The 11,641-nt window shown below is 51.1% G+C and overlaps 1 protein-coding gene across 17 annotated transcripts in view; it reads left to right on the top strand.

Annotated features, from left to right (window-relative positions):
• LOC122890074 (protocadherin gamma-C4) overlaps positions 1-11,641 on the top strand; it is a 165,128-nt gene that overhangs the window by 143,071 nt on the left and 10,416 nt on the right. For 14 of the 17 annotated variants that reach the window (XM_044225811.1, XM_044225825.1, XM_044225848.1 and 11 more), the window contains exon 2: positions 5,602-5,660. In XM_044225811.1, coding sequence (XP_044081746.1) covers positions 5,602-5,660 — 59 coding nt within the window. Of the gene's footprint in view, positions 1-46; positions 2,652-5,294; positions 5,385-5,601; positions 5,661-11,641 lie in introns of those variants that run through there. The other 3 variants (XM_044225922.1, XM_044225767.1, XM_044225926.1) reach the window with 3 other exon arrangements.

Raw genomic sequence — 11,641 nt, 5'->3', positions numbered from 1 at the left:
TCCCATCCCCCCTCCACCCACCCCCGCCATTTGGTGACTAAGAAGAACTGCTGCAGGCAGACAGACCTCGGAGCAGTTTTTAAGAGGCTGGAAGGAGACAGAAGAGATTTCAGCTGCTACATTCCAAGACCTGGGTCTACCTTGGAGACAGGACAGCACAGAGTCAGTGTCCAGGAAGGGCCTTCTGGGTCATGGGGCCCGAGACACCCCCACAACTCGCTGGGAAATGGCAGGTGCTCTGCATGTTGTCCTTGTGCTGCTGGGGCTGGGCATCCGGGCAGCTTCGGTACTCAGTGGTGGAGGAGTCAGAGCCGGGGACGCTGGTGGGGAATGTTGCTCAGGATCTTGGCTTAAAGGTGACAGATCTGTTGAGCCGCCGACTACGGTTGGGGTCTGAGGAGAATGGCCACTATTTTTCCCTGAGCTTGATGAGTGGTGCTCTGGCAGTGAATAAGAAGATTGACCGAGAGAGCCTGTGTGGAGCCAGTATGAGCTGCCTGCTGCCCGTGCAGGTGGTGACTGAACATCCCTTGGAATTAATGCGCGTAGAGGTAGAGATCCTGGATCTCAATGACAACTCTCCTAGCTTTGCCACTTCAGAGCGGGAGATACGCATCTCAGAATCAGCTGCACTTGGGGCACGATTCCCACTGGATAGTGCCCAGGATCCGGATGTGGGTACCAATACTGTGAGCTTCTACACTCTAAGCTCCAGCAGCCACTTCTCTCTGAAGGTGAAGACCCTAAAAGATGGGAAGCTATTCCCAGAGCTGGTGCTGGAGCAGCAGCTGGACCGTGAAGCCCAGGCGAGACATCAGCTCGTGCTCACTGCTGTGGACGGGGGTGTCCCAGCCCGCTCAGGGACCACCCTTATCTCTGTCACGGTGCTGGACGTCAATGATAATGCCCCCACCTTCCAGTCCTCAGTTCTTCGCGTGGGGCTCCCTGAGAATGCACCTGTGGGTACACTGCTGCTTCGCCTCAATGCCACTGACCCAGACGAGGGCACCAATGGCCAACTAGACTATTCTTTCGGGGACCATACATCTGATGTAGTGCGTAATCTTTTTGGCCTAGACCCTAGCAGTGGAGCAATCCATGTGTTGGGTCCCATAGACTTTGAGGAGTCGAGTTTCTATGAAATTCATGCGAGAGCCCGTGACCAGGGACAGCCAGCCATGGAAGGCCACTGTATGATTCAAGTGGATGTGGGAGATGCCAATGACAATGCCCCAGAGGTACTTCTGGCCTCTTTGGTCAACCCTATCCTGGAGAGCACACCAGTGGGCACAGTAGTGGGCTTGTTCAATGTGCGGGACCGAGACTCAGGTAGAAATGGTGAAGTGAGCCTTGATATCTCCCCAGACCTGCCATTTCAGATTAAGCCTTCTGAGAACCACTACTCACTGCTGACCAGCCAGCCTTTGGACCGGGAGACCATATCCCACTATACCATTGAGCTTTTGGCCAGTGATGCAGGCTCACCTCCCCTGCACGCCCATCTCACCATCAGGCTCAACATTTCAGATGTTAACGACAACGCCCCCTACTTTACTCAGCAGCTCTATACCGCTTACATCCCAGAAAATCGGCCTCCAGGTTCTCTTCTCTGCATTGTGGCTGCTTTGGATCCAGATACTGGGGATAATGCTCACCTCACCTACTCCATCGTAGGGAATCAGATTCAGGGAGCCCCAGCTTCCTCCTTCGTATATGTCAACCCTGAGGATGGGCGAGTCTTTGCCCAGCGCACCTTTGACTATGAATTGCTGCAAATGCTGCAGATCATGGTGGGGGTTCGAGACTCTGGCTCTCCCCCATTGCATTCTAACACATCTCTGCATGTGTTTGTCCTGGACCAGAATGATAATGCGCCGACTGTGCTGCACCCAAGACCCGGGTGGGAACTCTCAGTCCCCCAGCGCCTCCCTCGTTCTGCTCCTCCTGGCTCCTTGGTCACCAAAGTGACAGCTGTGGATGCTGATGCAGGCCACAACGCGTGGCTTTCCTATTCGCTGTTGCCACAGTCCACGGCTCCGGGACTGTTCCTGGTGTCTTCACATACTGGCGAGGTGCGCACAGCCCGGGCCTTACGGGAGGATGACTCTGACACCCAGCAGGTTGTGGTCCTAGTGAGGGACAACGGTGACCCTTCACTCTCCTCTACAGCTACGGTGCTGCTGGTTCTGGAGGATGAGGATCCCGAGGAGATGCCCAAGTCCAGCGATTTCCTCTCAAACCCTCCTGAGCATGCAGACCTTACCCTTTACCTCATTGTGGCTCTTGCAGCCATCAGTCTCTTATCCTTAGTCACCTTCACCTTCCTGTCAGCTAAGTGCCTTTGGGGGCACAGAGATGCAGATGGGGGTGGGAGCCAGTGCTGCAGGCGCCAGGACTCCCCCTCTCGGGACTTCTATAAGCAGTCTAGTCCCAACCTGCAGGTGAGCTCAGACGGCACACTCAAGTACATGGAGGTGACGCTGCGGCCTTCGGACTCGCAGGGCCACTGCTACAGGACGTGCTTCTCACCAGCCTCGGATGGCAGTGACTTCACTTTTCTAAGGCCCCTCAGTGTCCACCAGCCCTCAGCTCTGGTGCTGGAGCCTGATGCCTACCGGTCCCGCTCTAATACACTGCGGGAACGGAGCCAGGTGAGGGGCTCACTACTGCTCAGGGCGACTGACCCCCATGGGCTGCAGTGGAGAAGTAGCCCGGCCACAAAAGGGACTTTCTGCATTTACTCCTCTTGGGGAGAGGGTGGGGGTGTAGGGGTGGAGGAGGGCATGGAGCTCAGCGTACTCTGCCTGACTTTTGGGGCCATTTGGACTGATTGTGTGGAACACTAAGGTGGGGATAGGACTCGGAGTACCAGGAGGTGGTGGTGGTTGTAGGTGAGGGGAAGTAGAACCAATCCCTGCCGCCCACATACAGGAAAGGCTGGGGTCCAGTCATCTTTGATGGCTGGGGTTGGGTGGGGGCCTGCTCCTGGGTAGAATCAGTTATGAATCTACACCAGCACCCAGCCTCCTTGAATCCTGAGCCAGCTTGCTCTGCCAGTCTTTAGGTTTCCACTTTCCACTCCCTTGGTGGGTGACTTCACTGTTAATCTCAACTCTCCCTATCCCCCCATCAAACAAACACATCTGTAGACAGGGTAGGGGTACACCCAGGCTTCACGCATATCCTCCCTGCAGAACACAGCCACTGGCCACATGGACCAGTGGGCTTGCCTCACCTCATTTGCATGCACACATACACATGCACACACACCTACCTACACTTGAACTTACATGCACACCGCCTTTAACTGCCAGTGCTTGCTGTCAAGTTCACATGCACTGGCTGTCCCCAGACCCCTCATAGCTTCCAAACCACCTGGCAGCTGGCCTCAGAGGTACTCACTGCTGACTGATCATACACTGTTGAGGATCCCATGGCATGGTTTCCGAGGGCCTGCAAGGACTCAGGAGCCTTTTCCTGCCTCCACCTGGGGCTAGACCAGGTCACCTCTGTACAAGAGGATATGAGTCTGGGAACTCTAGGGCCAGGGTGGGCTGCTCTATCCTGCTGGGGCTCCAAGCAGAGGTCAGTATTGCCTCCAGCCCAGAAGCCTCAGGGGCTGGCTGAGCTACCCTGTGGCCCAAGGGTTGGATAGATAGGCAGCCTGGGACTTCAGTGACAGTCACTGCCTGCCCTAACGCAGGAAGTGGGAACATGGAGCACCTGGACCCTGGACACTCAGAGATAGGATTTTGGCTCCATCGTAATCTTGATGTGTTCCTGCAGTTTAGGGTCAGGGCTTCGGGAGAGATCAAAGTATCTTCTGTCACGTCCTTCCTTCTTGGCCTGATAGAAAGCCCAGCCTCTGCCAGATGCCAGGGAGCCCTCATATGTTTGGCATCTATAGTAGTAAAAGGCACAAGTTGGCACAATCTCAGGAGCTTTTATTTAAACTACAGTTATGTTCCTCCCTGCCCCTAACGAATCAGAATTCTAGTTTGAAGCAACACCCCTATGTGAGAGATGATTGAGAGAGCCTTACTGTACCACATCGTACTCGTTCTTCCCAACATTCTTGTTGGACAGATACTAACTTCCTCACCTATGACTGAATTTCACAGCGGTCATATGAGTTGCTCAAGTTTGCAGGGGAAGTGGTAGGGAAAACTCTGGCTCAGGTCTAACTCCAGAATTTGTACTTTGAGTCATTAGCAGTTGTAAAGCTGGAGGACAGGAGGGTAGTCTGCATCTGCTGGGTTGGGGCACAGATGCGATTCTTTTCTTTTATGGCTTTATATGTTGGAGAAAAGTTTTCTGGGGCTCCTTATCTCAGCAGCCCTCACTGAACATGCTTTGGACCCGCCATCCTTATGTAGGTTGTGAGTTTTGCCCAGCAACTCTCTTCCAGTCTGTCGTCGTTCTTGTATCTCTGTGTAGATTCTCTTGTGGCTAAGGCTGAGGGGTAGGCATCCCAGTGCCTTTCCCACAGTGGCCCAGGACTGGTGCTGGTAAATTTCTGGGTTCTGCTCAGATCCCTGCCACCTGTGAGCCTTAGGGTGAGTCATTTGGCAGCCTTGGGTCTGTCTTCTCCCCAGTGTAATCAGAGATGCTCACATGTCTCCTCTGCTTCTGGGAGTGAACGTGAGAGTTGATTACCAGCACACCTCAGAACCGGTAAGGAGACGGCTCTCAGAGTGTCCCGTGTGTGTGTATCTGTGTGCGCGCACGCACGCGTTTGTGTTGTGACGGGGTACTGTACTCTCTGGACTCAGGAGTGAAGCATCTGGCCAAAGTCCCACCCCTTCCTCCAGGTGGGACATGACTACAGATCAGTCCCTTAGGAGCCGTGGAGACTGAGCTGGCTCTGCTTGGAGGCTGTGGGAGCTTGATCTCTGCTGGGCTCCATCCCAGCAGTTTTCTGTATCCCAGACAGAGCAGCCTTGTTCTCTCCTCCTCAGTCACGGCCATTGTCTGGCAGAGTTCTGGGGGTGAGAGGTGTCCTGGGGCTTGGATGCCCTGCAAAGAATCAGTCTGGCATGACTCCTAAATTAATAATGTGTTTAGCTGTGGGAAGGGATCGTCGAGAGCCAAGGGCCTGGAGGAGGCATCCCTCTGAATATGTTACAGCACAACCTGGCACAAAAAGGGTTACCAGGAGCAGCAGCCATTTTGCTGCAAGGATGCTTTGTTCCCAGCTGAGGTGCTGAATAGATTCTTTCTAGGGCCGGTGGAATTCTCATGAAAATCTCCTGCAGGGGAGTGACTCTTTGGGCCCCTCCCTTGAGTTCCACAGAAGATACTTTCTGCCCATGAACCTCAGCTCAGCGGTTCTGAGTCAGTGGGCTTGGAGGAATGGGCTCTTTCTGGGTTTGCTCCTCGATATGGTCAGATCAATATTATTTTATCTCTTTGCCTCGGGTACCTCAGACCTCTGAGACCTGGGGTATGCTTCGTCTTTGAAGATGAGTCTACCCCTCCCTCCTCTTATCCTCTTTTCTTCTCTGTGTCCCTGCCCGTCTTTCTTCTCTGCCCAGCCCCAGCTCTGGTGACATTCTGACTGCTTGTGAGTACTCAGCCCCTTTCCCTCTGTTTTCTCCACAGCAAGCCCCGCCCAACACGGACTGGCGATTCTCTCAGGCCCAGAGACCCGGCACCAGCGGGTAGGTGACTGCCTCTCCAGCCCACCCTCTTCTCTGCGGCATTTTCTCAGTGATGACGTAGGAGGAGGTGGGGGAGGGCTCAGCATTGGCTACAAATGGCTTCTTCCCTCAGTTCCAGATTTCAGGGAGGTTTTAGTGTATTGGGGGCTGGTACACAGACCCCAGAAGGAAGAGGCTTCTACTCTGGCTCTTTTGAAAGCTCATTCCACACACTCAGCCCCTGCCTTCTCCCCCTGTGAACCTTTTCCTATCTCCTGATCTTCAGGTGGTCTCTGGGGAGAAAGGAAGTGTTCTGTACCCATCTAATTCCCCTGTCTCCCTGCTCCAGGTTGGGCTGGGGTTCACGCAGACTCAGGGGACAGGAGGAGGAGGGGAGGTGCTGTCAGCAGTCAGAGCCTCCTCCAGAGCCAGCAAGAAAGAGCAGGGCCAGAGGTGAGGGCGGCCAGGCAGCTGTGGAGGAGGGTGGAGGAAGGTGGAAACTGTGTGGCTGGAGGGAGGACTGAGGGGGCAGGAAGCTCAAGGGGCAGGTTTCTCTGGTCCTGGCTCCAGGCTGCCCTAGAGCCCACACCTGATCCTGCCTCTCTAAGCATAGGCCTGTGGTCTCTGCCGCTCTTTCTTACCTCTTTGCCCTGCCCTCAGTCTCAGTTTGTAGTCTCTGCCTCTCCCTCTCTTTCTGCCTCTGCTTCAGTTTCTGTCTTTATTTATTTTAGTTTAGTTTAGTTTAGTTTCTGTCTTTAGAGCTGCATCTTAGTCCCTACCATTTGTGTGTGCCTGCATGGAACTGTGCCTGTGTCCCCCGCCACCACCACCACCCCGCCCCGCCATGCTGGGTGCTCAGGAATTGGTGCAGTTCATAAATAAATCGGACTCTAGGGGGTATAGCTCAGTGGTAGAGCATTTGACTGCATAAATAAATCGGACTCTCCGTTAGTCTAATCTCTGTTTCTGCTTCCCTATTTCCTTGACCTCTTTTCTGTTTCTCCCCCTTGTTTAGTGTCCTTGTGTTCCTCTGCCTCCAGTCTCTTGGTTTCTTAATCTCTTGCTATTTCTGCTTTCCTCTCTGTTCTCAGCCTGTCTCTCTTGCCTTGTCTCTCCCCCTCTCTGAATGTCTCTCTAAGTGTCTAGTCTGTCTCTCTCTGCATCCCTGAGCCTCAGTCTGTTACTCTTTCTTTATCTCTCTTTGTCTTCCTTTTATCCTGTCTCTTATTTCTTTGTGCTTGTGGGCAAGCCAGCACACACGTGCCCCCCTCCCTCCTCCTACTCCTCACACACAGAGTCTTTGATCAGTGTTTACCACCACACACCCTCCCATCCCGGCTGCCCCAGCTGCTCATTTCAATCCAGTATGAATTCCTGCTGAGACAGGAACCCCCTGCGGGTGGTGGGGAAGGAAGCTATAGAAAGACCTAAAGTTGGTCTGAGAGGAGTGGGATGGGCTTGGGGCCAGGTCTCCCTGTTAGAAGTCAGGAGCCTCAGGAGTCCAAGGAACCCAGGAGACGAGGGTGGGGGGATTGGGGGGATGGGGGGGTTGGGGGAGTGGGGAGGTGGGCAGAACTTAGGCACCCTTCCCTGCCTCCTTGCTGGTCAGGTCCTTATGGCCCACATATCCCCGCATGCTGCAGATGGTGAGCCTGCCCTGCCCCAGGACCCAGGGGACCTTGGTAGTATACGGTAGAGCCTTCGCCTCCCACAGTCCTTCAAGTGTATCGGGAGCCCGGGACACTTCCTAGAAGGCCCCTAGGAGGCACCAAGCCAGATGGCTTGGACTGCCCTTGCCCCTCCCTTGACCCCGTCTGTCTTGTTTTTCCCCAGTGGCCCTGCCAGCCTTTCTATCACTGACCTGTTAGGTCATTCATGTGCTCACTCAGGTGTTCATTCATTCATCACTTATTTATTAGGCCTCTACTATGAGGTAGTCCCTGTTCTAAACACTGTCCTGCAAGAATGAACAAGCAGACATCATCTTTGAACTGATAGACTTCCAAGCCAACAGGTGAGACAGAAAACTGACAACAAATCACACTAAACAAATGTCTAGTTACGAATCATAGCAAGTTCTGTGAAGAAGAGGGTCATGTGAGTATAGAGCAAGCCTCCAGGGGGAAACGGGATAAAGTGGTGAGGGACACTGGTCAGCTTGTGGCTGTGTACTGATCGTAAAGCAGAATTGCCGGCTGCACCTGGAGGGCCCACAGACTGCTTGTGATATGCCCTCCGGGTTGAGCGCCTTACCCCTGCCTCATGTCCCTTTTCATCGAATGAGACTTGGTAGCCTGAAATACACATAGAACCTCTTGGGGAGATGTAAGAGAAAGCTCCCTTCCTTTAGTTAACTTGAGGTGGATATTCCTGATTGAGATCCGAAATGAAACTTTTCTCCTTCATTCATTCCATAGTAAGCATCTCCTGGAGGCCAGGTCGGAGTCCGAGTGTGGGAGGTAATACAATAGGCCTGCTCCCTGACCTCGAGGAGTTTACCTCATGTTGAGTGAGACAGATATTGACCAAAAATAAAAAATAAATGTAAGATTGCAGTTATCCCAAGTGCTATGAAGAGTAGTACCTGGTGGTGAGAGCATAAAATAGGGATTTGATCTGGTGGGGGAACTGGAGGTCATCTGAGAGGAGATGAGTTGTTGCGGAGATCTGAAGGCTAAGTAGGAATTAACCATCTGAAAGAGGGAGGGAAGAGCAAAGGCCTTGTGGTAAGGCCTCTCAGGGTCAGCAGACTGATGAATTCTTTCTTTGCTGCCATTCTGGTGAGTAAATTGGAGTGAGAGGATGAAGAGGGGAGGTTTTTCTCATTCAGTCTAACCGTGGTTCCGGCCCTCCGCTGCCTCTCTGCTCCATGACCTCCCTGCCATCTTGATTACTGGCACACCACTTTCAAAGCAGGGCTGCTGTTGGGTTCTCTGGGAAACCTAACTCAAGTCAGCACTGGGTCACATTGCCTAGACCAAAGGGAAAAAGCCAAGTTGTGAAGTCCCTTCTTGCCAGGTGCCCCTCCTTTCAGCCAGTATCCCTTCTCAGGTCACCCTTCTAGCTTCTTACCTCAGCGGCTGTTACCTCAGGTGCGGAACCCAGCAAACCACTTGCCCCTTCTCAGGCTGTAACCCAGGCCCCACCCTGTAGCTCTTCCCAGTCTCTGCACAGAAGGAGAGTCTCCATTTAGCTTCTCCTGCACTCCACTCTGTTCTCCCTTGATGGCTTCTCCCTACCCTTCCCTTCCCTCTCCTTGGTGAGACACTCGCCCTGCTCCCCCTCAATTTAAGCCGTCACTCAGCAGGCAAGTAGCATCTTATTTTTGACTGCTTATAAAAAAAAAAAAATACAGGCTCATTATAGAAGCATGAGAAATATAGGAAAATTTTAAAAGAGAAAGCACTCAAATTTCACAACCCAGAGATCCCCCGCTACTGACATTTTTTGAATATGGAAATTTTCCAATCCGAAGACAAGGAGTATGGTATCATGAACCTCTCTAATCCACTGTCCAGCTCCAGCTAATGCCCTGCTTTGTTTCACTTGGGTCTCTACCCTGTTACCCCCTTGAATTACTTTGAGACAGATCTCAGCCTTCCTGTCGTTTCATCTGAGTCTTCACTGTCTTTAACAGATAGTTATTTTTTTTTTAACACATAAGCACTCAAAATAATATTAATAAAATAATATGTTAATACTAAGTAATACTAATAAACTAGTATCAGATATCCAGTCTATATAGACATTTCCCCAATTATATGTCTGTTAACTCATTTGTACACTTACCCAAATTAAGGGCCCACATTTTGTATTTGGTTCAGTGTCTCAAATCTCTTAAGCTCTTTAACATTTTCATATGTGTATTTCTAAACCATTTTTTTTATGTGCACTCAAACAACCTGCACAGGTGTCTTTTCTTTTCTTTCTTTTTTTTTTTTTTTTTAAGTCTGATTCACCTAAATTGTTCACAGACTTCTTCACAAAATAGTATGAACTCTTACTCCCAGGGAGGTGGGATATTTCTCACCATTTTTTCCTCTAGTAATTGAGTTCCATCAGCATTATCACCTCTTCGTGTTCTCTTTGCAGTATGCCACGAGAATTTCCCCATGGCAGGAACAAAATTTTCAGAAGTTAATTGTTGCCTAATAGCTCCTCATCTGGACATAGTATATTTTTTTTTTCAAGATTTTATTTATTTATCTGACAGAGATCACAAGTAGGCAGACAGGGGGAAGCAGGCTCCCTGCTGAGCAGAGAGCCTGTTGTGGGGCTCAGTCCCAGGACCCTGGGATCATGACCTGAGCCAGAGGCAGAGGCTCAACCCACTGAGCCACCCAGGTGCCCCAGAATGTCTGTTTTAATAGGCTGACAGGCTTTTACTATGTCAAAAAATACATATGTGTTTATATTTTAACACAGTTAAATCCAGGCTGTTATCAGAGGTCACGTGCCCAGATTTCTCCCTTTTTGCCTCCTCCTGCAGGGAGCATTTTTTCACAGCCCAGCCTGTGTGGGCTGTTAACCCACTCCCCACACACATATCTAGCACACCGCAATCCAGTCTCCTTAGGGCAAGAACTCCGTCCCTCCGCTCTTACGTTTTCTGGCCTGCCACGGGTGCTGACACATCATGGATGCTTGGAAAGTGGTCAGTTAGAGATAGTCCATCTCCTCCATTTTTACTTTCCACCATCTCCTAATTCCTGGAAGAGCCCCCTATCCCCGCTTCCAGGGGGCCTCCATGGGGAAGCCCAGTGTGGTGTTGTGTAGAGGAGCATGGGCTAGAGTCCTACCAGGCCTTTTCCAGGTTGCAGCTCTGCCAGTTAGCAGCTGTGTGGCTTCAGGAGTCTCTCAGCTCTCAACCCCTCTGAGCCCTGGATTTATCTGCTAGAAAAGAGAGAATCATAGTAATACTTAGCTGCAGGTGGTTCTGAGGCTCAAATAGGCAAGCTAACTGAGCGATAGCTACTATAAAATAACTAAATATAAAATATAAATATAAACTGTATATAAACTAAATATATATAACCACATTATATATATAACCACATTATGTATATATATACATATATATAATGCATATATAAATATATATAAAACTAAATTCTATGTAATTTAGTCAGCCCAGAACCCAGAGAATAGGGTTCTCAGCAAATTGTTCAAAAAGAAATCTCTCCCCCTGTACTTACCTCGTGCCCAGCTTCACAGAGTTGGCAGCCGGCTCATCTTCTTAGCCTCCAGTATTCAGCCATTGTCCAAGAATCCTCCCCATAGCCCAGCCCATCATGGTTCCAGACCCAGCCCCTCCCTCACCTTTATTCCCTCAACAGCATTATCCATTCCCCACATGGTATCTTCCTAACCTGGTGTCTCACCCTGTTGTTCACCCTGGAGCCCTTCTCCTGCTTCCCCTCCTTGACCTTTGTTCTCCCCACTCTATCCCAGTCAGTCTCTTCACCTAGGCATGAGCCCATCTGCCTCAGCCTTGTGCCCTCTAACAGGCCCAGTGACAGCTCAGCAGGGCTTCAAGTTAAGACCCCTGAAGTTCCACAGAGACAGAGCTGGCCGAGGCCCCACCACTGGGCTCCTGTCCTCCCAAAGATACCCTTAACCCTTGGTCCTTTCCCAGGAGCAAGAGGGATCTTTAAATACTTAAATCTCACAGTGACACCCCCCCACCCCACTTTAAACACCTGAGTGACTTGCCAGAGCTCTTAGAATGAGACCAGAAATCTTTAGTGTCCATTTTTCTACATCCTCAGCCCCTCACACCCTCTCCCCTTGGGGCAGCCACACTGGCTTCCCTTAGCCCATCGAAGTGGCCAATCTTCTTCAAGCCTCAGAGGCTTGGGACATGTTACTCTCTCTACCTGGAAAGCGCTCTCCCCGAGCACTACACCTTCTCTTAGATACTTCACTTTACTTCTCAGTTTTTTACTTTAAAAGTAAAAAAGTTGTCAAAAAGTTGACTTGTCAAAAATAGTGTGATGGACATG

Source organism: Neovison vison, chromosome 1 (assembly GCF_020171115.1).
Source record: "Neovison vison isolate M4711 chromosome 1, ASM_NN_V1, whole genome shotgun sequence".
NCBI classification, from domain to species: domain Eukaryota; kingdom Metazoa; phylum Chordata; class Mammalia; order Carnivora; family Mustelidae; genus Neogale; species Neogale vison.
The sequence above is the reverse complement of the archived record's forward strand: the minus strand, read 5'-3'. Positions and strand labels throughout refer to the sequence as shown.